Here is a 23,939-nt window from a genome sequence, read left to right on the forward strand (position 1 = left end):
GCGGTGTCCAGTTTCAGGGGGAGCGTTTACGAAGGGCAGTTTTTTTCCAAATAGGCCTTGTGCTGTCCAGTTTCAGGGGGAATATTTACGAATGGCAGTTTTTTTTCAAATAGGCCCTGCGCTGTCCAGTTTCAGGGGGAGTGTTTACGAATGGCAGTTTTTTTTCAAATAGGCCCTGTGCTGTCCAGTTTCAGGGGGAGAGTTTACGAAGGGCTGTTTTCACAATGCAGTTAAAAATGATGACGGGTTAAATGTAACACTATGTGCTTTAGATCAGATCAAGTAAGTATCCTTTCCTCCAATAGTGCAATAGTTACACTATATAACGGCAGTCGTAGCATGTGTTATAATGGCAGGATACACAAGATGGTGTTGGCATTCAAGGTATGGGAACAGTGGCCCAGGGTTCCAGGCTACATGACATGTTTTTTGGTATGCTTGGAAGTTCTGAGGTTCCTACGTAACCTTGTAGGGTCTGCTCAGCGACATTTGCATTTTTACATCTAAGAATCTGGTCCGTCATTCATGTGGAGCCAAAGCGTAATCTATGCCCTTGAAAAAGCCTTGAGACACTGCATAATGTCTACAGTTCATTTATTTTCTCATATTTTTTCCATCTCCAAATGGATTACTAATATCAACGCTGTCTTGGTCGTGGCCTAGTGACATATAGACTCTTTGTTTCATCTGTAATTTTAGATTGAAGGTCTTTCCATTTTTAATATCTGCACAGCTAGAAAATTGGATTGCTCTTCTCCGACAGTGCGTAGATACAAAATGTCATGGCCTGTTCAAGAGAAGTAGAAGGGGAAAACCCTAAAGGCCAAGTGCCAAGATACAAGAGCTGCATTTTCTACAAGAGCTGAATCTTCTCTCTACTTGAGTTTGCTCCTTAATTCATTCACCTTGATGGTAGTGCAATGTGGCATTAGATATGCTTTATGTGGTCTGTTCAAGAGACCGAAGACAGTAGTCTCCACAGCATTTTCTCTCTTTTTTAAAAATATGATTCTAAATATTATTCTGTCACTGCAAAAAAAATATGACAAACAAATCTAAAAGCCAGAAAAATAAGATTTTGTTTGTGCTTTATTTGTTTTGTAGTCATTTAAAATGTAATTTGTAATAATTGTACGGCATGGACTTAGACAAGGCATCACTGGATCTGGCTCCATTTGCATTGGGTAGCATGGGTAAGCATGGGCAGCTTCATTGAGGCTCTCTCCATTTTGAAACTACTGCTCTTCCACACATTCCACTGGCTTCCAGTTGAAGCTTGCATCCATTGTACGATCAACGTGCTTGCCTCTCAAAAAGCATGGGGAACTGCCCTCCTGAAAGTCTGCTTTCATAGTAGAATGTCATTTATGCTAAAAATATGTTTTAATTCCCATGCCTTTCAAAATATGAATTGGCCACTATGCTCATCATATTAAAAACCTCAATTAAAATATATGGCTGTAGTCACGCTGTACTTAATGCAGCATAATGTTTATCTCACTTTAACTGCAGGTGGCCGGTCTTCTTCAACACCAAAATGTCTTCATTGGACAGTAAAAGCTTCCAGTGAGTGGCAGGCATGGGGAGAATGTTCCAGGGGAAATTAAAGAGGTGTTGTAACATTTTGGCCTTTTCTCTTTGCCAGTCACGGGTGGTGTATCATGCCAAGAGGGGGAACACGTTTCTAATTGAACCAGGGCCATCCTCTCCCTCCCGTAGTGACACGGTCTTTGTCAGGATCAGGTGTGCATTGCTGTTGCATAGGCTGAGTCTGTGGTAACTCGGAGGACTTCAGTACCATTATAGATGGGTTTTTCCCGACACACTGGTGACAGCCACAGATGCGGGCGCATCATGGCGGCAGGGACACTGGCCATCCCATCTGCCTCCATTTAACACAGCCCACATTTGCATAATTGTTGTTTCTAAACAAAAAAAGGCTTTCTGGGAGAAAAATAAATATATAATGGCAATAGAATTCTCATATGTAGCACTGAAATGTGTCATTTCCGACAAAAATCCTTGATTGCACTTTTAGGCTGTGGAATTGTTTTGAGATACTTTGTAAAGGGATAGTTCAGGATTTTGGCAAAGATGCACTTCCTCTTCAGTATCCTCAGAGTTGGATGAACTTGAAAGTGTTTTTCTCAGTGTACAGATTAGAAGAAATGTGCATTCTATTATCAGTTCATTTGCTGTGTCTAAACAGGTCCACAGAGGGCCGAGTATCTGCAGGTTTTCACTCTCACCTTGTACTTGATTGACTAATTAAGTTACTAATTGGTTCGTTTCTACCCCCACCTGGTTGTGTATGTGTGAACTGGGAACCAATTTATAGGAAAAAACTAAAACTTTTTGGACCCATCTGCTGTATGTGTTTGTTTCTGCTAACTGAAATGTTTCTCTACTAAACATTTTAGGGGGCCATAATGACTACAACTATGCCCTCTGTCAGGCCACTGCTAGTTAGGGAACTGTAGTATCCCTACATTTAGATTTAATATATTTTTTGATTTGTTTTGTGTTTGCAGAACAACCTGCTTATAGACTTTTATAGTGGTCTGGACTCATATCATAGGGAAACACAACTAAGGCAATCGTTCTCACTGGTAACTAAGAGGTACAGCTAACTCCCATCTCCCATAGCACCTGAACCTGTCAAATAATGAATGAATAAATAATAAATGAAAACATTTTATTGTTGGGAATTCAATGCATTTCATATATTCATGATTTTTCTCTTATAATGCAGTCATATAATATTTCAGCAATTTGTTTTACTAATAATAATCACATATAAAATAGACTGCCTTATTATAGGGCTGTTGTCATGTTCACGATACCCACCCAATAAATACATCTATATGCTTGAAACTAGATTACACCTATCTACTCATACATTACATTATTTGCAAGCTCAGACACAGTAATATATCTTTTGTCCAGCTATTTTGAGTAAGTTGCTTTTATTTTAGTGAATCTAATACGTAAACCTTTGAAATGTATTCAATTATTACTTTATGAATTTGCTTAAAACAAGATGTTGTAGAGTTGACTCATCAAAATAGTCATTTTAATTCTCTTTGTAGTTAGGCAGGTGTGAAGACAGGTTTTTTTTTACCTCTTTTTCTCTATAATCAATTAATGAGTATTTCGTTACCTAGTAAATTCCACCAGAAAGTAAAAGTTTTTATTTTTTTCATGTTTTGCTGCAGACAGTGATTGATGACCTATGTGAACACCTGTGCAATACAATTAATAACTGTTGCTATACATGCCAAAGGTCCTTCACGATAAGTGTATCCTGGCTCATTGATTGACGTCAAACATTTGCAATTGGATCGCAATGTCTTCCTCCATACTGTTGTCTCTGGTCACCTAGACTCACTTCACCACCTCCAGAAAGGATGTCTGCTGTGCTGCCCTGATGTTTGACAGCTCGGCCCCGTTCATCCTAACCGTGCACTCAGTTGCAGCATTTTACATGCATACTACTCCCATCCGCAAACGTCGGCCACATGGCCATCTCTTTCGCAGTTTCCACATAATAGCACTAAGTCTCTCAGCCATGTCTCGCATAACCAAGTGTCACGGGCAGGTAGGGCCTCCAGAGGTATCACTATTACTTATGGCCTTTTCTCCTGTACATTCAGCGTATGGGTCTGGTGATGTGCACAGACCATTCTTCGTATGTTTTGATCTCGCCAACGATAAGTCTAATTAGAAACCTCCCAGATGTTCCCTTGCCTGAAATGTAAAGTTGAAAAAGAAATGTCTTATCTGAGCAAAATGTGTGCTTTTATGGGGTTAATTTTCCGATTTTTTGTTTTAAATTGTACTGTCACCAACTTCACTTATGCACTTTCATATTAAAGCAGTATTTCAGGAACCTTCTCCTTCAACCTTCTCTCCTCGTCCTCCAAGGACATAATGCTTTTTGGTTCAATCTTCCAGATGACAAGATCAGATATTAAATCTAAGGTGAAAGTATAGAGTTCTGCAGACAAGGTATCCCACTGAGCCTATTTTATACAGCTCATTACAAACTTTTTGGGGGTCACAATGTCAATGACAGATGTAAAATATAAACAGTCAAGCAACCAAGATTGTGGACCACTCCTACATTTGGTTAATCGAAAATAATACACAACATAAATATACACATATTCAAATAAAATAAAATATTTATATAAAATATATTGTCGACCTCTTTGACGACTGTTAGTGCAAGGTTTTTATATATGATACAATATCAGCACTTGATTGCATTTACAATTTCTTTTAGTCCCACTTATTCACATATTTTGACTGTAGTAAAAGGAATGTTTGAATGGAATCTTAAACTGTCCAACTAGCTAGCTACAGTAAAAATCAGTGCAGATGCATTAATTGAAACAATGTTGTACATACATTTTTGATTTCGTGATGCTACAATTTCATTTTATTATTACATTTTTTCCCCTATTGCTCTACAGATTTTTCCATCCTACAAGAGATGAAGAAAAAACATTAACCAGTACACCGACTCTTTCACTCAACCAACACGTTCTGGCTGCCAGTACCATCCTAGACAGTTGCCATACAAGTATATTTATTCGCTTGAGTAAACATCTTCAGTAGGATATGAACATGCAGTACGCTGAAACATTTTATTTATAATGATTAGTACTGAAATTATATTAACAAAAGAGATAAAACCGGTCCACTGCAAAAAATATATTAATAAAGCTGCAGATTTAGCAGGAGTACCAAACATTAACACTAGGTGACACTTTGGAGCTAAAATCTTCTAATCAAATTTTCTGAGAAGTAGCATTCACTGTTATATTTTTATCGCATCTGTTTCATGTGCATCAAGTTAATGATTTATCTTAAACATTATAATTAATTGTTATAATTAAATGTTAATGTGCGTGTAATCCTGGTTTTACATGTTGTGAGCAGAGGATTTGGGCCCCACAAGTTTTCTTAGCCTGTCCCCACAAAGTCAAAGGCTAGGTTTAGGGGTTCAGTATACGGTAAAAACAACAATTGGGCTTAGTATTAGAATTGGGGTTGTTTTAGGCTAACGAAGAAGGGGTTAGGTTTAGGATTTTGGAGGTAGGTTGACTTTAGGGATAAAGTTTCATTTTTGAAGTTAAGGTTAGGGCTAGGTAACAATAAGGGTCAGGGTACAGGGAAAGAAAAAATGATAAGGACAGAAAAACAAGCATGTGTGTGTGCGTGTACGTGTACGTGTGTGTGTACACACTGCCTACATGTGTGTAGGTGTGTGTACACACTGTTTTATCCTTTTTAGATATTTACTTATTTTACTACTAGCTTGAATTATTTGAGGTTGCCAAGAAAACCCTAGTGGTACTGTATGACTTGTGGGGTACGTGGGTAACTGAAAGATTTGTGAGCTGGTTGAACACACTGTTTGATTACACTAACAATAACTGCTCTGTGGTGGCCAGAGATCTTTGTGAGGGAAAGGGTGCTAATTGAAACCTAAAACAAATTAAGTAAAGGAAAGGGTTATTTTATATTAGATAATAAGTCTTATTTACTTGCATGCTCCATTGTAGGGTGATAATCAGAATTGTATGTTTTTGCATGAACATGAGATGTGATAGATAAATTCAACCCACCGAATGTTTTTTAAAAAACATAGTTTTCCAAACTCTACTGAACAGAAACATAAATACCACGTGCACCAATCTGAAAATGTTCAGCAAGTTACTACTCGGTACAGAAGAAAGTGGGATTGATCTGGAAAAGCAGGCTTCTCCAGGTTGACAATTGCCATCGAAGGTGAGCATTTGCCCACGATGGTCGGTTACAAAGTCTAACTACAATCAGGTAAAGACCCTGTTGAGAATGACAAGGGCGCAGATGAGATTCCCTGAGGCGGTTTCTGACAGTTTGCGCACAGGTTTTTCTATTGGTGCAAACCCGCAGTTTCATAAACTCTCCGGGAGGTTGGTCTCAGACAGTCACAACACAACAAATGAATGCCTTATAATGGCAGATTATAATGTAACAAAAGGTATCTAGAACAAACAGACACAGCGATCCATCGCAGAGCATGATGATGCCCAGGGGCAATTTAACCTGCCTTAAATTCCCTCATGTCCTACCGCCTTCCAGCCTGCAGCTGCAGCCTCCCATTGATATACTAATTCCAACCCACTCTCCTCCCTTTGCGTACATATAACACGGGTTCACACTTCACAATTTCGTGCTATGCATACGCCAAAGTCCTTTTTTGCGTGCAGTGCAGACGCGATCTCCTCCCATTAAGAACTATGGTGAATAAATGCGATATTAAAGTTTTACCTTTACCCTTTGACGTTCTTTCAAGAAAGAAGTAAATCTACGGCTTTAAACGATTAGTAAATCTTCGGGAAATCCGTGCCTTGATGATGGTGACGTCAAATAGGTTTTTGTTGGTGCGTGTCAATGAAACGATTTTATTGACCATTATTATTAATGGTAGGAGATTGCGTCTCAACTGCACGCAAAAAAGGACTTTGGCGTATGCATAGCACGACATTGTGTGAACCCGTGTTATATGTACGCAAAAGGAAGAGAGTGGGTTGACTAATTCATTGTATGCACACGTTTAATCAATTTGCAGATAGGCCTTACTGCACCAAAATAGACCAAGCATAGAAGTTAACCGACTATTACAAATGCTCAAAAATAAAAAGGATAATTGAGAATGAAGACAGCAACTCGAACTGAACAGAATGTGTGACAAAGATACAACGACGTACACACCTGTCACAAATGAACAAATCAGAATGCTTAGCCATAAACCTTTAGGAACAACACTTTTTCAGGTCAGTCAATAACACCAGGGTGTCACAGCCGGTAAATGTCAGACTCCAACTTACCACAATAACTGGTAGAGACCCATCCCACTAAGTTAAACCGTATCTTACCATTGTGCTCTTGATGAAGTCACCAAGTAAAACAGCTACGTGTCTACAGGATAAAACACATCTGACCCTATTTTCTGGAGAGCTTCACGGTGTGCAGGCATTTGATCCAACACTGAATTAAACACAATTCACAACATGAAAGCATATCCTACTCTCCACACTATGTTTAAAAAAGTATGTGAAGCGCTTTGGACAGCTCGAACACAAGTCAAGCGTGAGTACGAGTAAGCTAACACAAAAACGAAGTACAGCTAGGTAAAACCATTTGTTGGGGGTTCTATCTAGCAAGCGTTCTGCCTAGCACCAAAAAGGGTTCTCCTGCGGAAACAAATCAAGTAATCTAAAACTACCAATAGTATGAAAATGTATGCACAATCCATTGTATGCCCAACTGTCCATAACCATCTATTTTCAACTGCCTTTAAAGGTTCATACAGAGAACCATCCCCCATAAAGTGTGGTGTCTACCCTACAGTACTATTTAGGCTATTCTATTGCAAACCAAATTTCTTGTCCTTTTAAACATAACTCAAATTACTATAAATTCGTTATGAAAGATGTTGATTATAATCTGAGAATCTGTAACACCCAAAATAAAATATAAAACAGACATAACGTCCTTTAAGAATATGTATGTATATCTTTTGTTATGTATTTGTATTTTTGTTTTGACCTAAACTTCATCAATATCCATACATCTTATTTTTGTGTTTTTCAAATGTTTATAACTGTTTTCTTTTTTTGTTTTCTTTTTTTTTTTGGGGGGGGGTGGCTTTCAAAAGTGTCATGATTAAATATGTTTTTAAGAAAATTCTAATTGTGCTTTTCTGTTTAAATGTATTGTCCACAATGCTGGATCCAACCCAATACATCAGTTTTATAACAACCTAGGCTGATTATTATCTGAACCAGATAATAGACACTAGTTTACAGTCCTTGAGGATATTCCTAAGGAGTGGACCGGTTGATGAAAACCATGCAGACCATATTCAGGTCACCTAGAAAATAAACCATACCATACCATCTTCTTCCGCTTATCCGGGGCCGGGTCGCGGGGGCAGCAGTCTAAGCAGGGATGCCCAGACTTCCCTCTCCCCAGACACTTCCTCCAGCTCTTCCGGGGGGACACCGAGGCGTTCCCAGGCCAGCCGGGAGACATAGTCCCTCCAGTGTGTCCTAGGTCTTCCCCGGGGTCTCCTCCCGGTGGGATGGGACCGGAACACCTTCCCAGGAAGGCGTTCCGGAGGCATCCGAAACAGATGCCCAAGCCACCTCAGCTGACCCCTCTCGATGTGGAGGAGCAGCGGCTCTACTCTGAGCTCCTCCCGGGTGACCGAGCTTCTCACCCTATCTCTAAGGGATCGCCCAGCCACCCTGTGGAGAAAGCTCATTTCGGCCGCCTGTATCCGGGATCTTGTCCTTTCGGTCATGACCCAAAGCTCATGACCATAGGTGAGAGTAGGAACGTAGATTGACCGGTAAATCGAGAGCTTCGCCTTGCGGCTCAGCTCTTTCTTCACCACGACAGACCGATACATCAACCGCATTACTGCAGAAGCTGCACCGATCCGTCTGTCAATCTCCTGTTCCATCCTTCCCTCACTCGTGAACAGGACCCCTAGATACTTAAACTCCTCCACTTGAGGCAGGCACTCTCCACCAACCTGAAGTTGGCAAGCCACCCTTTTCAGACTAAGGACCATGGCCTCGGATTTGGAGGTACTGATTTTCATCCCCACCGCTTCACATTCGGCTGCAAACCGTCCAAGTGCATGCTGAAGGTCCTGGCTTGAAGGGGCCAACACGACAAAATCATCCGCAAAGAGCAGAGACGAAATCGTGTGGTCCCCAAACCTGACACCCTCCGGCCCCTGGCTGCGCCTAGAAATTCTGTCCATAAAAATTACGAACAGAACCGGTGACAAAGGGCAGCCCTGCCGGAGTCCAACATGCACAGGGAACAAGTCTGACTTACTGCCGGCAATGCGGACCAAGCTCCTGCTTCGGTCGTACAGGGACCTGACAGCCCTTAGCAAGGGACCCAGGACCCCATATTCCCGATAAAGCATTTTGGATAGGGTGTAATACAGACATTAACTGTTAGCATTTAGAGCTCTATAGCAGCGACCTCCAAAAAATTATATGCATCAGAAATGGTAAGTGAATCTGCAGAAAGAGTATAAAACATCTGACATGAGATGCTTTCAGCTTTACAGGTAGTACATACCCCTGAAGTATTCCTGTCTCTTTTAAAAATGTTTTATCCTTGAATTGCTTGATAGGTCTGCTGTATCATCAAATGAATTGTCTAAGTGGTCTCTGAGATTGCCAAGATATGAATCTTACGGATGTTATCAAGTTATTGATTTCAGAAACCTTACATCTTAGGCTACATACTGTATATTAATGTCGGAATTTGCCCTTTCTCTGGTAGCTTAGGAGATGTAGACATAATATACAGAAAGAAAACATTTTGCCAGTCAATTTGCAATACCTCAACTCAGTTTCTTTAACAAGCAAACAAGTCAGATTGTCGGAAATACAGACCATGGCATTAATGATTATGATCATAAAGTCATAGACAGTGAGAATGATTTAAATGATAAACAAAATTATTATTTGAGCTGTTTTCATAAAATAGAATTCTAGAGACTTGCCACACACATTGACACTATATTTCCACTAGCCACAATGAGTACAATGTATAATATTTTATTCAAAATGATGAATTTATGAATCAATCTGAGATGTTTTAATAGAACATTTAATATTACAATTAAGGATCCTAACATCTTCCAAAATATATGATTTTTGTTCCTTTTTTAAAATGGGCACATTCATTAAACAGTTCTGTGAATAATATAACGTAATTGTATACACTGAACTCTGAAGTATTTAGGCAGTGATATTTTGCTTTGTACTCAAAAACTTTGGATTTGAATCAATGGAAGCCACCAGAACTGTGTTGCTTATAGAAGATGCAACTAATTCTGATGTGTACAGAAATTGTTGTCTGCTCAGATAAAACGTAATGATTGTATGGTTGTTTATAGATTAAAAAACTAAAACTCAACCCCACCCAATGACACGATGGAGTGCCAAACCTGGAGTACAGACCCTAGATTGGGAACCTATACTGTAGAAATTACATTTAAAGATGCAGAAAAATGCTTGTCCTTTCCCAAAAATTGGTCTTTTGACCAAACAAGTCAGAATCGTTTTCAGAGATGATTGGTCAAAATAATAATTGCTGAAATAAAGATGACAATTGGGCTATCAGTGTAAAGGAAGCCTAGGTGTCAACCTCACCCAAACTGTTCTTGACCTAACCTCTTGCTCATGTACTAACAATCCTAATCCATGTGCTTAACTTACGTCACTTTTGTTTTGAGGCGATTTAGCGGCTCGGTCAAAACCACTAGGCCAAAACAGGGTACCAGCTTTGACACCGGTTTCAAATCGAACGCTACACCTGGCTGCGCTTCCGTGTTTACAGTACACACCCACGAAAAGGGAGGGGTCTAGCCGCGGAACCCGAAACGTATGTTTACTGAGCAAGCATACAACGCGGTGGCGAGGAAAGTGACACTGTGACAGTTGACTGTATGGTGAAAAATAGGTGCTAATTCCAGGTTTCAAAATTGCGTTTTACAGCGGAATGTTCACTCGAAGGGGCCATGGAGACGTCAAGAAATCTACACAGAAAGTTCTGGACCCAAAGAAGGATGTATTGACCCGACTGAAGCACCTCCGGTCACTGTTAGGTAAGTGAAATGACACGGAGCTTTGATGCAGCACCAAGCAGTGGCTTACTCGCTTGATTTAAATCATGATTCCTTCCTCCTGGCAAGCTAATCACAGTTAACCAGTTCTGCAGCCATATGGCAGCATATTTTAGCTTTTTTTGATCCACCTCTAGTATATTGGTCATTATGCCTAGATAAACGTGGAGCTACAGCCAAGCCATCCGCTTTGTGCTTGTCTTAGCTAGCCATAGCGCGTCTGTTTGTTAGCTAGCTCGCTAGCTGATTAGCATGCCACTCAGCAGCAGGCAGGTTACGGTTTGAGACCAAGCCACATTAGCCATTTAGCTTTGCGCTAAACAGGTGCTTAGTTTCATGTCCTCGATGCTAACTAGATGGACAGTTTGGTTTGCGAGTTGGCTGCTGACGTTAGCGAGTGCTGAACCTCCAGTCGTTCAAGGACTTGTTAGTTGATACAGCCGACAATTTATATTTTGGCAAACTCACTGGATTTTTGATTGCTAGGCTAGTTAGCTCTAACAAAAGAGTTTCTTTGTAGCCAACATTTGAAAATGACATTTAAACAGAATGCACATGATACTGTTGAATTATGTATTTGTCTAGCTAGGTAGCTTGATAACCATCAGATTTAATTTGCCTTTGGATGTAGTTTCCAAACTAGCTGGTAACACATTTAGTAATGCATAATTCATAGGTGGTTGTCACATGACATTCTTTTTTGAAAGCCATTCATTGTCTCCTGCTGCCGGCAGTATGATGTGATAGGAATTGTACTCATTACTAGCCCCACAACTAGGCAGACTATATTTTATGTGTAAAGATGCAAGTAAAATTACCTAAAAAAAACTGTCTGTCTGACAGTTGAAAATGGAAATATTGAATAAAAGACACTTGCGTATGGCGTCATAGAAAGGATGTATCCTAACCACCTAGTGCACCTGCTCCAAACCCCTAGTCGATTTCTTAAGTTTGTCCGTCAATGTTTAGCTGATAACTCAGATTCCGGTGTTCAAGCTTGCATTAAAACAATACAACAAAAACGTTACCGATTACTTTTGCTGGTTTAGTAGATTACTTTTGCTGGTTATTTCTCCGGGGGAAAAGGAGCCGCTGTTGTCCGTACATCACTAGCCTTTTGTGGAATTTCTGTTGTAAGGGTTTGTATTTTAACGTGTTTTACGTCTCTCAAATAGTTTCGGAGATTGTGGAATTTAAGCCCTTTTTAATTGAAAAGAAGTTGAGGACTCATGACATACCATTGAATGGATGCCTCTTAATAATAGCTGCCATCTGTGACACATTCACAGTGTATGCAGTTAAAACAATTTTCTCTATTTATTTGCACATGTGACTCTCCCAAAGAAGGCCTAGTTTGTTGACACAGACTCTACTGTTGAATGGGAAAACATCATTCAATTTGGCTAAGTGGATCCTGTAGTGTCTTTTAGCCCTTTTAATCCTCTGTATTATGTCTTAATATCATTCTAGGCCAGACAACAAAAAATATTGCCACTGTGTTTGTATAATGTGGTTATGCAGCTCAAGGTATGTGTCCTAGCATTGTTCTAGTTGCACCGTTGAAATGTACTTTCCTTGTCTTAGTCTTGTTTTCTAACAGGATTGCTCACCTATAGTATAGAACACTTTCCAAAACAATGTTTTATTAGCAAAATGTTCGAACAGTTTTTTTTTTTTATTACCCATTCAGGTAGGTTCCTCAAAATGTATTCTATTTTATAAAGCTGTTTTGCAACAGAAAACATTTTGTTTAGCTAGAAGATCACACCCCTACATCTGTGACTGGCTCCAGTTGGTCAAACCCATCTGAACTAAACATTTTCTGTTGTGACTGTGTGCATCTCGCACACCCTGTTCATAAGTTTGCTGAAACAGTGCTCAGAGGGTTAATATGTCAACAGTGTAGTCCATCAGGGTAGTTTCCTGCTGATACTGCAAATTCACTGTTAAGGCAGACGATCAAGACAGAGGTCAACTGTGGGCAGAGGCAGTCTGTTACTTCCCCACTGTTTTTCTGGTCATCATGTGGCTGGAGATAAGGCAGATCTGTTTGTGCACTAGTTGATAGCTGGACCTCCATATTAATGTCTGTTGGTCGCCCCCCCCATCTCCCTCCTGCGGTCAGTGTTTCCAGCAAAGAAAGGATTTCCTCATTGTCTGGTGCTGGCTTGTTCCTATGTGGAAAGGAAGTGGGGATGAGTGATGGGGACTTGGCCATAGCAGGGAGACAAACGAGGACTTGTTATTGCTCGCAGTAATTCAGTGTGTGTTTAAATATTTTGGCATTGCGATTTATTATTTAAGAGTATTTCTGAGTTCCTTTTTAAATGTCAGGGACATCCTGAAACCAGTGAGAATATAGTCCCTGGTGCCCAGATCCATGTTGAATCAGCATGACTTAAGTTTGACTTGGGCTCAATATCAAAACATGGCTTCATATTAACAAGGACTGTGGTTAGAAAAGTAGACCGTATTCTCCACACCCATGGGCATATTGGTATTGTGGGTTTGGAGTCATTGTCCGTTTATGTGTCTACACAGTGGTAACATTTTAAAGCCAAACGTTCCTGTAGTGTCCTTGAGTTTTGGTTACTTGTCAAAATATGCCGAACTACGCCGTAATGAGTGTTATTATGCCTGAGGAGAACACAATAGAAGACTGTATTTTCTTAAATATTTTAAAATTGGTTAATCCATTGATTACTGCTTCAATTAATTGATCTGTTGGATGAAAAAACTAAATTCTACCATTAAGTGCTTTTTGTTTTATAAAATGTAAGTTCTTACGCAATGCTTACTAAAGCATCTTGAGATAGCAGTTATAAAACTAATACATGTACAATATGTGCAAACAAGTTAGGGTTTTATTTCATGTATGTACCTACAGGTGTTTTTGAATTGTTCTCAAAACACAGCTGTTTTGCTTCGGCTTGCAAGATGTTAAACAGTTTTGATGTATTATGAATAATAAATAAAACACAGTGAGCTCCAGCTAATTAGTACATCCAGCTTGTTTACTTGCTTCAAATTTTACTGCCTAAATCTGCTAAAATAGCATGCTTTATCCTTTTGAAATGAATCCGAAATTGCACAGTGTGCTTACTGAATCTGTACAACAAAATATATAGTGGAGACAAGAATCTGATACCTCATAGTACCTGATAATCTGATCATGGGCAACATCACTGTATTGCAATACATTAAGTTTGACTGAGGATACATTTTACTCATGTTTCTATTATGTAGAAACGCTGGATTGGACGCCATTTATGATGATCCATGAATAAGGTAGGGAATGCTTAGCTAGCAGATGCTACTCAGCTGTAAACTAATCTCCACCAGTGCAAGTGCCCCACGGAATCCTTAAGAAAGTTAATTAAAACAGCACCACAGCGTCTGCCTTTTTTCAATATTTCTACCTGCTTTCCAAGTAGACCCAACTATCAATAATAACATTTGTTGACAATTTAATCGACTTTATTGATAGTTGTTGTAACACCATTTTAAACACCCAGTTCCTCAGTAAGTGGGCCTAGTGTTTTTATGCTGATATGTTATATTTTCTATTCTTTTGGGTTTGAAAGTGCGGATCGTATTGAGGTCCCCGTATCAAACAGTTCAGTACAAATATTTGGGGTTGTAACACCCCTCCATGGAAATGTGCTACCATGGACATTAAACTGCTGAGGCTACATCAAGTGTGTAGTGTGCCTATTTTCACTGGTGTTTGTTTGTGTTGGTTTTGTCCTCCGTGATCTGTCCCGCTGAGTGTGATCTGTCACGTTGAGCTGGCTGTTAGTTTGACGGCAATGGCTGGCCGGACCTGTCCGAGTTTAATTACATGAGCCTGCTTGACCACCAGATAACTCGCCGCCTCTGACTAGGCTTTGCATGGCTATTCCTTAACGTTTGTGTGTGAGAGGGAAGACAGACGGATGTTAACCACAGGGTCACTTCCTCCTCGTCTTTCCATGCTTTAGCTGAGTGATGGCGGGGTAAAGGATCCACTAGGATGGCTGCTGGAAAGACCTTGAAACCAACTTAATATGGCCCTTTCCCTGCTTAGTCGAGCTGAGACCTTGTTGATGTGTGATTTTATTCCTTATTTTGTGTTATTATTATTTTTTCGCTTTCAAAACATGTTGGATGGCTTCACACCCGTTATCTTTTCACCCAGGCTACAGTGTAGCTTACGTTCAATCACTTGTCCACTTCAGAGTTTAAAAGCACATCTTTGATAGTCGGCTTTCTTAAATGTCATTCAGGCTAGTGTCATACCGTGTTTTAATTGCCAGTATAGTTTTGTCTAAATAGAAAATACTCCTATGTGATTGACTAAAGCCTAATCCAGAAAGGGCTTGTTTGTTCTTTGACGTAGTCTGGGCTCTGTTATTACCCTGGGCCTATTCACTGTCCCTAGATGCCAGTTTATAAGGAAATAAAACCATGGAATTTACATCTACACAAGTTCAGTAGTCTACCTTCTTGATGGGTGTGATTGGGTTTCTGATTGTGAAAGCTCTAAATGTGCCCTGTAAAGATAGTAACACAACCGGCCTTCTGGGAACTCATTCAGGAGTTCTTTCACTGCTTGTGCTGCACTAAATTTGGCGAAAGTTGTCAAGCCCGGGAATGAAAGGCAAAAAACAATCGCGAATATTGTTGATCTGCCTGACCGAAGAAGTCATCCCAATTAATACAATCCTTCATCTGCTGAATTCCATGCTCCACTCTGCCTCATGCTAAGAATGCGTTCACGTATCTCACCTTAAAAAAAGCCATTGTTCTTCTACGGGCCCATAGAGGCTTTTGCTTGGAAAACCATAAATAAGATGGGTCAGGGTGAGAATGAACATTAACATCAGTGACACTGGAAAACACACCGGCCCACTGACCTGAAGCGATGGAAGGCAAAGGGCAATCACACACCGTGTGTTGCTGTTGTCAGAAAATGAGCCAGTAATGCCTGGTCTGATCAGGTTAATACCACAGCTTTGGTGAAAATCCAGGTCTATCTCTCTGGGCAGGTGTTATCTTACGTCTCGTGTAGGCTGCATTAGTCAGACGCACAACATTTGCTCCAGGAATGTAAAGTATCTTTTGCTTAGAAATGGGCTACATTCTCTGTGGCGTTTTGCCACTGTTCTGTTGGCCCTGCTCTGGGATGATATTACGGCATGTGTCAGAGAAGGCAATCTCCTATCCACTTTGAATGGCTGGATGGCCTGTGTGTGTTAAACAGGTTAGGTGACTATAGACAGCCATTAGCAGGTCCATGTCTGTCTAGCGTTGCCCATTAGGATGACGGCTTCTGCCATTATCACCCTGGCCGTGTGCTAGCTCCACTCCTATCTCATACAGGCCTGCAGGGCTCAGAGCTGGCAGTAGATGTGTGGGTGTGGCTGAGGTACAGGAGGCGGAGCAGCCTGGCCTGATCCCATGCAGTGTTTCCCTCTGAGCCACTCCCATAATAATCTGCGATGACTGTAGATCTATTACACCTGTCAGTGGGAGAATCTCTATTGTCTTGTGTCCTTGTCTCCTCTCTCCTCACGTTTCCATCGCCAGTTTGAGATGTTCAGAGGGGACGGGCTGTCTGGATTTCTTATCTAATGGGGTTGGATCATAATTTGAGAGGAGTGTTGACGAGGAGTATGCAGTTAACATTCTCCCATTGCTAGACTGTCGTACTGAGGTGGAATTGTCTTTTGTACCGCTAAGAGTTTCACATGGCACTATATCTAGGCTATAGATTAGCCTTGGCCTAGTGATCAGAATAACGTGAGCCATGCTCATCATAATTGTGGAGCGCTCCAGGCCTAAGACACTGACTTGCAGTGAAGCTGTGTAATTGCAACCAGGGTTCTAATCTTCCCTGCAGCATACAGACTGTGCCTGGGATACTGCAATGGGAACTGGCTCAGCAACGTCTATAGGCGTTGGGGGGGATCTTGGACAGGTTTGGCTTGCCTTATCGCGCTTGGCAACTTTTTGTGGTCGGTGTGATGTGTGTCATTGTGCTTTATCCTGCTGAAAGAGGTCTCGGCCATCAGGGTATACCATTGCCATGAAGGGATGTATCTGGTCTGCAACGATGTTTAGGTAGGTGGCACGTGTCAAATTGACATCGACAGGATTTTCCAGCAGAATATTGCCCGGAGCATCACACCCCCTCCACCAGCTTGTTGTTTTCCCACTGTGCATCCTAGTGCCATCACTTCCCCGTGTAAACGGCGCACACGTACTCTGACTTGTGCCAGTCTAGACCTTCTGTCAGTTTGGACCAGATAGGTCCACAGACAGGTCGTTGAGCCTTGGGCACCCAAAATCCTGTCGCCGGTTTGTGGTTTGTCGCTTTTCGGACCACTATCGGTAGGTACTCACCACTGGTGACTGGGAGCACCGCACAAGCCTTGTCATTTCAGAGATGCTCTGACCCAGTCGTCTGGCCATAACAATTTGGCCCTTGTCAAAGTCATTCAGGTGCCCATTTCTCCCACATCCAACACGTTGACTACGAGAACTGATTGTTCACTTACCATCTAATCTACCCAGACCTTGACATGTGCCCTTGTTAGGAGATGATCAATATTATTCGCCTCACCTGTGAGTGGTCATAATGTTTTGGCTCATCAGTGTATACCGGACGCTCTAAAATATATAAAGGGTTGGATCAGCGCTGCAATGACCAAAAACCTGCTCTGTCTGCCAGCACTTACCTGCAGTGTTTAACCGCCTCGTGAGGTACTGTTGTTGTTCCCTTCTCTTGCATAATTCAACATGAGTATCAAGAGAACAATACCCATCGGATTTCAAATCATTACGCTTGGCTTTTTACTGAAATCAGACATAAGTGTGGCTTATCAGAAATGTCTTTGATTTTGGTGTAGCTAATTTGTAAAAAACTAACTGTATTATATCATTACTTTATTCAGTTGCACATTGCAATACTAAAATTACATGACTTGTTTTATTCTTGCGATCACTACATTACAAAGTATCAATATGGTTTGATCCTTGATGAGGATTTTACGCTCTTATAATGTACTTGTAGACGAAAAGTTGAACAAATGTATTAAATTCATTACACAACCAGTGTGTTAGACAGGTCAACGTTAAGATAATGTATTCCATTCATTAAACAACCCGAGTGTTTGACCGGTTTTGTTTGCAAAGGTTTCATTATCACATACCACATGCAAAAGGCAGAACGAAATTGAAGCAAACAATACAGTAAGATTCAAAAAGCCTCATCTGTCACATGATCTGACACCATTCCAACTGCCAGGCTTCTCCAAATGCACACTTTTCTCAAAAAGTGATCTGACTTTGTCTGAATGTGACACAAACCGCCACTATTCACAATCAAAATGAGGTTCATGTGTGCTGCAGGCGAAGGAGAGACTCTAAGATAAGCAGGTAATTCATGTTGCTAATGATATTGAACGTTTGCGTTCTTGTAATGATGTTGACTGCCTCTCCCTTAACCATATGATCAGGGTTACGTTGGTTCATTCCTGTTCCTGTTAGGGAGTCGGCTGGCTGGTCATGGTGTGACTTCCCTGAGCTGGGTACAGCACCAAGATAAGCATCAGGCAGTGTAAAGAGTAATGGCGCCACGGTACCCATGAAATTAGCATTGCAAACAATGTGTGCCATGATAAAAATGCAGCTAGCACACAGCTGTCCTCTTTATCCACAACTCAAAGTTCCCTTAACCAGCTAAGCTCGAGTGTCCGTATTCTAGAACGAGACGCTATTCATTCATGGGACGGATTTGGTATTTCTTGATGATATCAAGTACTGTATAAAAACAATGTGATCTTGTTTTGCTGAGATCCGAGAACCAGGCCCCATCTGTTATTCAGAATCAGCACTGACCTACTTCTGGGTAAATAAGTACAACGGGGGCACACTTTACAGATTGCAAAGTCCTGTTGGGTTATCTAGAGCTCATCTTTGCCTTATTTTACACGTTAGACATTGTCTCAACGTAGAAATCCATGTTTGATTAACTGAATAACACAAAGTTTATTTCTCTCATGTGAACTTCACAAATTCAGACCTTCAATTGATGGATTTCTTTGAGCTGTCCTCAGTAAAATGTTTGAGGTTGCATTTCTATTTTTGTTCCATGTTGTTCTTGTATACTGGAAAGATGCTGGGTTAACATCTCAGTGATTGCTCCAGAGTCAGGCCTACCTCACTTTCATGACTTAATACAGGTTGGTGTTTCTGTTTTCCAGGAGTCAAAGTTCATTTCCATGACAATTACTTTTTGTAGTAGTGCAGCCTTGAGAAAGAAAGTCTACTGCGGAGTGCAGTAATTGATTATTTTGGAGTCCTGGTATTGTCTCAGGAAAGATTCTAGAAATATCCAGAGACTTATTCTTATGGGTTGGTAGGCGATAAGGACCTGCCTCAATGTCCCACAGGGAGGAAGCTCTGTCCTTGTGAAAACACCTTTGCCCTTAGGCTGGATCAGTTTGGTGTGTTGTCCTAGCAACTCACCTCTCATCTGTACAGCCTAGTATCTAACAATCAGTTTTTAATACTGATCATTAAGAGGTCCCATTTCATGACTTTGACACACTTGTATTTATTTGGAATGTAGTTCTTTTTACCCTGTTAAAGCTAAAGACAGCGTTACATTTTTTAAACAAGTTCAGTACTTTCAGAACCATGGCTGCTTATCTAATGTGGTCAGAAAAGGTATATTTTTAAAACATTTATGTTGTTTCTAGAAATGTTTAAACACAAAATGTATTGTACTAAGAATGAGACACCCTCAGGGTCCAGTGCTAACTTGTTTTCCTCACTGGCCCAATCGGGCCCTGACTGATTTTTACTGGCCCGAACTGAAAAAATTAAATAAAATACACAATTCATCTGTATTGTACATCTGTATTGTATGTAAATACCAAATCATAAGAATATTGAAAAACCACAGTCTTGCATGTGATGTGAGACATGAGCTGATACAAGCAATTGCTGTTTGTGAATATGCTGTCACGTACATGATTTATTTTTAATAAATAGTTATCAAAATACTGCTATAAATATCATGATCATCTTTTCACGAAGATACTTCCTTTGATGTGACATAAAAGCTTGTTGGTTCGCGGGCTTCTCATGTGTCTCTGCTAGTATGCACGTAGGTAGGCATAGTTCACTTGTGCTGTCGCCAGGTTGTCAGCAGCCCATTAGGTCGCAAACCACAAGATGTAGGGGACTTAAGAGGATGTTCTCTGTAGTTGTTCATTCACTTTTAAAATGACCCTGCCTTTATCAGCTTTCATCGGGACTGCACGACAGGTACGGCAGAACATGTCTCTTGTCGTTATTGTTTTCGAATCAGGGAATCTTTATATACAGTGGGGAGAACAAGTATTTGATACACTGCTGATTTTGCAGGTTTTCTTACAAAGCATGTAGACATCTGTAATTTTTATCATAGGTACACTTCAACTGTGAGAATAAAATGCAAATAAATTACTTAAAAATCATGATGATTTTCTGGATTTATTTTTTGATTTAATCGCTCACAGTTGAAGAGTACCTATGATAAAAATTACTGTTGCAATTACATCTACTTGCTTTGTAAGTAGGAAAACCTGCAAAATCGGCAGTGTATCAAATACTTGTTCTCCCCACTGTATACTCTTACTTTTGGTGCAGAAACATACAATTTGTCTTTGGCTTTGACGAAAATGTTTGTAGACAATGGTTAAGTAGATGGCTGTTCATGTTTACACTTGCAAACCAAAATGATCTTCACAATGTAATTGAATGATTCATCTCACCTCAGTGTCCTTTTATTTAGAATAGGACATCCATTTTATGTAGCTACCATTTTTGATTTACAGTAGTTCTCCGGTAGAAATATTTAAGCAAAGTTGTGGCCGCCTGGAACAGTTCATATTGTAGAACATGGATGGTCTACTGCTGCACGTTAATTCAGATGTATGTTGTTATTGTCTTTGTTAGAATTCATAACATTGTTGGATATTAGAAAGTTAACTTGTCGGTGCCCAACCTGCCACAAGGTGTTGCTAGAGAGTGTTGAGTCAAGGGTGCTTGTCAACCCCAGACGGCACGAAAACAATTTTCACCGCTGTTAATCTTGTAAAGATAAGCAAAGCTCAAACTGTAAATTAGTTTGTGGAATAATGAATTGTACATATCTTGAAACTATGTTCTTTGTGTTTGGATTTCAGAGCAGTAAGGAGTGTTGACTGAGTAACGACAACCTTTTGAGTTGTTAGTCAATATAAAGGAAGATGTTTGTCAATCGTAAAGGCTTTTTTTTTTCTCCTCATTTGTCCCATTGCATACAGTGGGGAGAAGAAGTGGGAAAACCTGCTAAATCGGCAGTGTATCAAATACTTGTTCACCCCACTGTATGTTCTGCGCTGGGCATTATTGTGTCACAGATTATAAGTCAACAGAACTGGCAGCCTAAGGCTGGTCAGACTGGTTTTATGGTCAGATGTTATAAATACGAGGCCCTACAGGGGTCCCAACGAGAGCAGTATGCTGTGTCTGTTTTGATTTCACTAACTGTTTTGTGGTGTAGCTGGTTCATACACTTGCTTTTCAGCATCACCAAACTCTCTATTCCTAGTTATGCAATTGGTGTGACAACACCACTGGGTGCCCTAGATATTTTTGTTATTGTTGTCTTTTTTCTGGGTGGGGCATTCTGCATCCTGGTGAAAAGCTACAATCGCTTTCTTTCTGTCAGACATACCATTTCCTCCTTATCACAATTATGTCATACTATTGCCCAACCATAATCTGCAAATATCATTCAAAATGAGTCAGGGCTGGACAATAACGATGGGGCCAGTAAGTAGTCGACACAAATAAAACCAGCAAGTCACTGTCCCAATCGTGCCATTGCAAAAACAATTGAGATTGCTAAAAATAATATTCACGTTATGAACTCGACATCCTCCAGCTGTGTCGTAATCCGGCACACGCACAAATAACTACTTTGCAGGTTTTTGCGCGTGCTGTTGGCCAGTCCAGAGCTGAGCAGTGACGTGAGGCTTGGCTGTCTGGATATGTTTTTCAATAAAACATTAAAAAAACTTGCCTGAGTCACTCAAGTGAAGAAGGCAGCGAAGGATAACTACGAACATTTTAACCCCAGTGCAAAATATAATTTACCTGTTTCGACTTCGATGGAACTCTGATGTCGAAAGTTCCCGGCTAGATCGGACAAATGTGGGTCTTTTTATAAACGTTTGCAAACGGTCCCTGACCAGCCATGCCAATAGCAAACCACACCTGGTCTGTAAGACAGACAAGTGGGGGGCTGCCAATCCACCTTCAGGGATTTAAATGTAGATGCCCATTGGGTGATCGCGTGACTTATAACAACCGCATATCTAGTAACTAAGATGGACCGGCCATTCACCTTGTTCCCAGAGTGATGAGTGTTTGTGTGTTAGTATTTTGTTTACAAGTCAAGTGTTTTGTTGTCTTTTAAAAGTCAAAAGTTTTGTCTTTTTATTAATTTTATAATTAGAAATGTGATGAAAAGAAATCTCAAAATGTTTTTGATGTTTTATATATCCAGAGTCCATTTCATAAAGGGTCATACATGTTAAGTAGCAGTAGTATTTGGTTATATGTTGTAACGCTGATAATTTACAACTTTTGAAAGGTGGGAAGGTCAATTTTTTTGAGGGGGCCAGTAAGTTTCAAACCCACTGGGCCTGTGGCCAAAAATGTAAACTTTGAGCCCTGTGTGTGTCGTCCCCCCCCCACCACCACCACCACTAGTCATCAAAATGCTATGGAGTTTAGACTCAGCACGGATTGTTTGGTAATAACTCGGTGGCCAGACTGCTAAGAACATTGCCAGGCATATTGTCACTACTTATCAGCAGATTTTAATTATTTTATTAATAATCTTTGCTTAGAGGTCAGCTCCAGCAGGCGTCTTCATATTGTCCACTGCAGCTTAGCCAGGTTGTGACGATTGGACAGCAGCTTGTCTCTCACCAGCCGCAGCTTTTCATCCCTGTTAAAATTAAGTATCTAAAGGCCTCTTCTCAATGAAGAGTGGCAGTCGTCAATTCAGCAGCTCCGCTGTGCTAAGCTGCCAAGATTAGCTGGCCCTGACAGACTGACTGGCCTGAGGTCAGGATGCAGACAGCCACTACGGTCTGTCAAGGTTCAATCTATACTAACGTCGTTCAAGGGTCCAAGAAGCAAATCACACATGGGCCTGTTGCCTATCCCTGGTCAGTATGTTTAAAACATTTAGTTGCTAACATTATGTAGGAAGACATTATAGTGCTGACGACACCAAGATATTCTGTGCCAAATGCCATAGGGCTTAGTGTATTTTTCTCTTCTCAAATGTTAGATGATCATGGATCCCAGCAGCAACTCTGCAGACACTTTGTTGTATAGCTTAATGTTTTAGCATTTTTTATTGTGAATTTTTAATTGGCCTATGCGAAACCTAGGGTACTCTCATGAAGACATTCAATAGATCTATATGCATAAGGGTTTCATCTCAAAAAGTTGTTTACTTGTAGTAGGCTCAATAATGGAATTTACCGTAGTCGTCTTATTTTCAACTAAACTTGATATAGTGTTTTGCTTACCAAAATACACTGAACCGAAAAAGGCGCGTTATTCCTAAAACTGGACCCCTCCCTTAAAACCTCGCGCCACCCTCCCTCTGAAAAAGGATGACATTGTTTGTCAACGTTTGAACAGGTTGTTGCGGGACGATGTGTCATTTCAGACATGGCCCAACCCTACTGTCAATGACAGTGGAATTACATGCTTGGATGCCAAGATCACACACCCCTGGGAGGTGAATGGCTGCTGACAGTTCATTGTAAACCACCGTTATTTATCACTCTGGGTGACGATTAGCACTGGGCGATGTCTACATTTACACATCGTCCCGAATGCCTGTTCAAACGTCGCTGATAGGCGATGTATTCGCCTTCTTTTAGTACTTGGAAGGGGCGTATGCACTGTTCGCACTGTGCATACGCCCTAAATTTGGTGGATGGCACAGTGTATTAACAAACCTGTTAAAAAAAGCTAACCTTTTAGTGCACGCCTTATTGAGTCTAGCATTGCACTATATGACGACTTTGATAGCTTAGACGGCATTATATTCTTCTGTAGCCTACTGACAAATTGAATTAGTTTACCTTTTAAAGCGAATAGGACTATTAGGTATCCTTATGGATTA

At 40.6% G+C, this 23,939-nt stretch overlaps 1 protein-coding gene across 1 annotated transcript in view; it reads left to right on the forward strand.

Moving 5' to 3' along the window:
• The first annotated feature begins 10,363 nt into the window (after positions 1-10,363).
• The window catches only part of ralgapa2 (Ral GTPase activating protein catalytic subunit alpha 2), a 58,019-nt gene continuing 44,443 nt past the window's right edge, over positions 10,364-23,939 (forward strand). The window contains exon 1 of the mRNA XM_034297607.1: positions 10,364-10,693. Coding sequence (XP_034153498.1) covers positions 10,588-10,693 — 106 coding nt within the window. The 5' untranslated portion in view covers positions 10,364-10,587. The remainder of the gene's footprint in view (positions 10,694-23,939) is intronic.

Source organism: Esox lucius, chromosome 15 (assembly GCF_011004845.1).
Source record: "Esox lucius isolate fEsoLuc1 chromosome 15, fEsoLuc1.pri, whole genome shotgun sequence".
Lineage (NCBI taxonomy): Eukaryota > Metazoa > Chordata > Actinopteri > Esociformes > Esocidae > Esox > Esox lucius.